Source organism: Acipenser ruthenus, unplaced genomic scaffold (genome assembly GCF_902713425.1).
Source record: "Acipenser ruthenus unplaced genomic scaffold, fAciRut3.2 maternal haplotype, whole genome shotgun sequence".
NCBI lineage: Eukaryota > Metazoa > Chordata > Actinopteri > Acipenseriformes > Acipenseridae > Acipenser > Acipenser ruthenus.
Window position 1 is genome coordinate 9199 of NW_026708922.1, and position 3302 is coordinate 12500.

At 44.0% G+C, this 3302-nt stretch overlaps 1 protein-coding gene across 1 annotated transcript in view; it reads left to right on the forward strand.

The window, feature by feature from the left end:
- Window positions 1-1772: 1772 nt before the first annotated feature.
- The window catches only part of LOC131736761 (uncharacterized), a 7888-nt gene continuing 6358 nt past the window's right edge, over window positions 1773-3302 (forward strand). The window contains exon 1 of the mRNA XM_059021963.1: window positions 1773-2250. Coding sequence (XP_058877946.1) covers window positions 2190-2250 — 61 coding nt within the window. The 5' untranslated portion in view covers window positions 1773-2189. The remainder of the gene's footprint in view (window positions 2251-3302) is intronic.

Here is a 3302-nt window from a genome sequence, read left to right on the forward strand (position 1 = left end):
TTTACTGGAGCAATCTAGGTAAAGTACCTTGCTCAAGGGTACAGCAGCAGTGTCCCCCACCTGGGATTGAACCCACGACCCTCCGGTCAAGAGTCCAGAGCCCTGACCGCTACTCCACACTGCTGCCAGTGAGAGGTTTCATTCCTGTTAGGTTGTGATATATAATATAGACCTCACTGAGTTTTCTATTCAACGATATTTTCTTAATATAATATTAATGGCTACTTTTAAATGCACCGTTACGTAGATCGCTTTAATGAATATCTGTTTTCATATCAAGACAGGCTAAAAGAATTGAATCTGTTCAGTCTTGAACAAAGAAGACTACGCGGTGATCTGATTCAAACATTCAAAATCCTAAAAGGTATAGACAATGTCGACCCAGGGGACCTGAAAAAAGAAACAAGGACCAGGGGAATGGAGATTAGATAAAGGGGCATTCAGAACAGAAAATAGGAGGCACTTTTTTACACAGAGAATCGTGAGGGTCTGGAACCAACTCCCCAGTAATGTTGTTGAAGCTGACACCCTGGGATCCTTCAAGAAGCTGCTTGATGAGATTCTGGGATCAATAAGCTACTAACAACCAAACGAGCAAGATGGGCTGAATGGGGCCTCCTCTCGTTTGGAAACTTTCTTATGTTCTTATGTTCTTATAATCTGAGGGAAATAGTTTGAAATCCTGCAAAAATTTGAAAAGGTTCTGACGTTAACGTTCTGTCGAGAGTGCTTTTTTTAAAGATTACTTTAGCAATTGTAAAAAATAGAGTTTCCTTTATTATAACGGCGTCTGTCAAACATCTGCGTTGTTTTAATATATATGTTAGAGTTTCGTTAGCAACCATCAACCGTAAAGGAGCATCACATTGAGATCAGAGATGAGTTTTGAGAGGAATTCGATTATTTCGTCTATCCCTTTGTTCAAAACTAAAAGAAAAAACATTTAATTTGTCCATTTATAAAGCGTTCAGTGAAGCTCTCGTCCCACTGTGATCTTGGTTTGAAGCAAGATCGAAATAGGATCAGTTTTTAAACCGAGACTGCTCAAGATCCGCTCCGATCCTTTTAGCGCAAGCTATTACGTCATAGTATCCAGCTCGGAGACGTGTTTGCCTCTGAAGCGATTCCGCGATATCTCCGAAAGGGGGCGGAATTACCCGAGTTTTATTTATTTCTGTATTGGTATATTTTGCAAAACCTCGCACTTTGATCACGAATTCACATAACGTACGAGTCACTCTTTGTGCTTTACAATGCTTCCCTATGCTTTACCAGACCTCTCTGTGCTTTACAATGCTTCCCTATGCTTTACCACACCTCTCTGTGCTTTACAATGCTTCCCTATGCTTTAACAGACCTCTCTGTGCTTTACAATGCTTCCCTATGCTTTACCAGACCTATCTGTGCTTTATTACACTTTGCTGTGCTCTAACTGTGCAAAACTTTTTTTATAAGGGTTAGTTTACTCTCTCCCCTCTCCTCTCCCCTCTCCTTTATCGCCTCTCTCCTGTCTCCTCTCACCTCTCTCTCCTCTCTTCTCTCTTCCTCTCTCTCCTCTCTCTTCTCTCCTCTCTCCTCCTTCCTCTCCTCTCTCCCCTCCCCTCTCTCCTCTCTCTGCTCCTCTCTCCCCTCTCCCCTCTCTTCTCTCCTCTCTCCTCTCTCCCCCTCCCTCCTCTCTCCTCTACAGCACCTGAGAAACAGCATTCTTGGCATACAGAGGGAGTGACTCAATGACTTCCAGTGAATTCAGACACACACACACACACAGACAGACAGACACACAAACACACACACACAGACAGAGACAGATACTGTGGGACACTTTGCACTGCCAGCTTTGTCTCTCTCTCTCCTCCTCCTCTCTCCTCTCCCCCCCTCCTCTCCTCTCCTCTCCCCTCCTCTCGCCTCTCTCCACTCTCTTCTCTTCTCTCCTCTCTCCTTCCTCTCTCCTCTCCCCCTCTCTCTCTCCTCTCCTCCCTCTTCTCTCTCCTCTCCCTCTCTCTTCTCTCTCTCTCCTTTCCCTCTCTCTCTCCTCTCCCCTCTCCTCTTTCCTCTCCTCTCTCCTCTCTCTTCTCTTCTCTCCTACCTCTCTCCTCTCCTCTCCCTCTCTTCTCTCTCCTCTCTCTCTCTCTCTCTCTCTCTCTCTCTCCCCTCCCTCTCTCTCTGTGCAGATCCTCTTGTTTTTAGGTATGTATCTACACTTGTCTCCTCTGATTCAGTCTGGGCTGGCTGGCAGTATGATGCATCTCGGTAAGTTATTCATTCATGTATTGTTCAGTTTGTTCTTGCAAATCAATGGAAATGACGTCACAGATTCAGCCTCTCTGTGCTTTACAATGCTTCAATATGCTTTACCAGACCTCTCTGTGCTTTACAATGCTTCCCTATGCTTTACCAGACCTCTCTGTGCTTTACAATGCTTCCCTATGCTTTACCAGACCTCTCTGTGCTTTACAATGCTTCCCTATGCTTTACCAGACCTCTCTGTGCTTTACAATGCTTCCCTATGCTTTACCAGACCTCTCTGTGCTTTACAATGCTTCCCTATGCTTTACCAGACCTCTCTGTGCTTTACAATGCTTCCCTATGCTTTATCAGACCTCTCTGTGCTTTACAATGCTTCACTATGCTTTACCAGACCTCTCTTACCAGACAGGTTTTGTTTCTGTTTACTCACAGTTTTCATCTCTGCCAGCTGATTTGAATACAGTCGCACTGGGATGAGTCAAGACTTGTACCAACATTCACCACAAGCTCTCCTCTCCACTCCTCCCCCCTCTCTCTCTCCTCCTCTCCACTCCTCCCTCTCTCTCTCCTCTCCACCCCTCTCTCCTCCTCTCTCTCTCCTCTATCTAGTTATTTATCAGCTTGACACATCATAAAAGTGTTGCCAAAGTTAATGTAGTAAATGTTTAAATATAATGTATAGTGTCTATATATATATATAAAATGTGTTGATGTATAGTTAATGTACAAGTCAAAAAGTTTGCCATTGAATTTACACTGAAGATGCTGAGAAAGACTTCTAGTGGAAACGTTTGCCATTGAATTTACACTGAAGACGCTGAGAAAGACTTCTAGTGGAAACGTTTGCCGTTGAATTGACACTGAAGACGCTGAGAAAGACTTCTAGTGGAAACGTTTGCCATTGAATTTACACTGAAGACCCTGAGAAAGACTTCTAGTGGAAACGTTTGCCATTGAATTTACACTGAAGACCCTGAGAAAGACTTCTAGTGGAAACGTTTGCCATTGAATTGACACTGAAGACGCTGAGAAAGACTTCTAGTGGAAACGTTTGC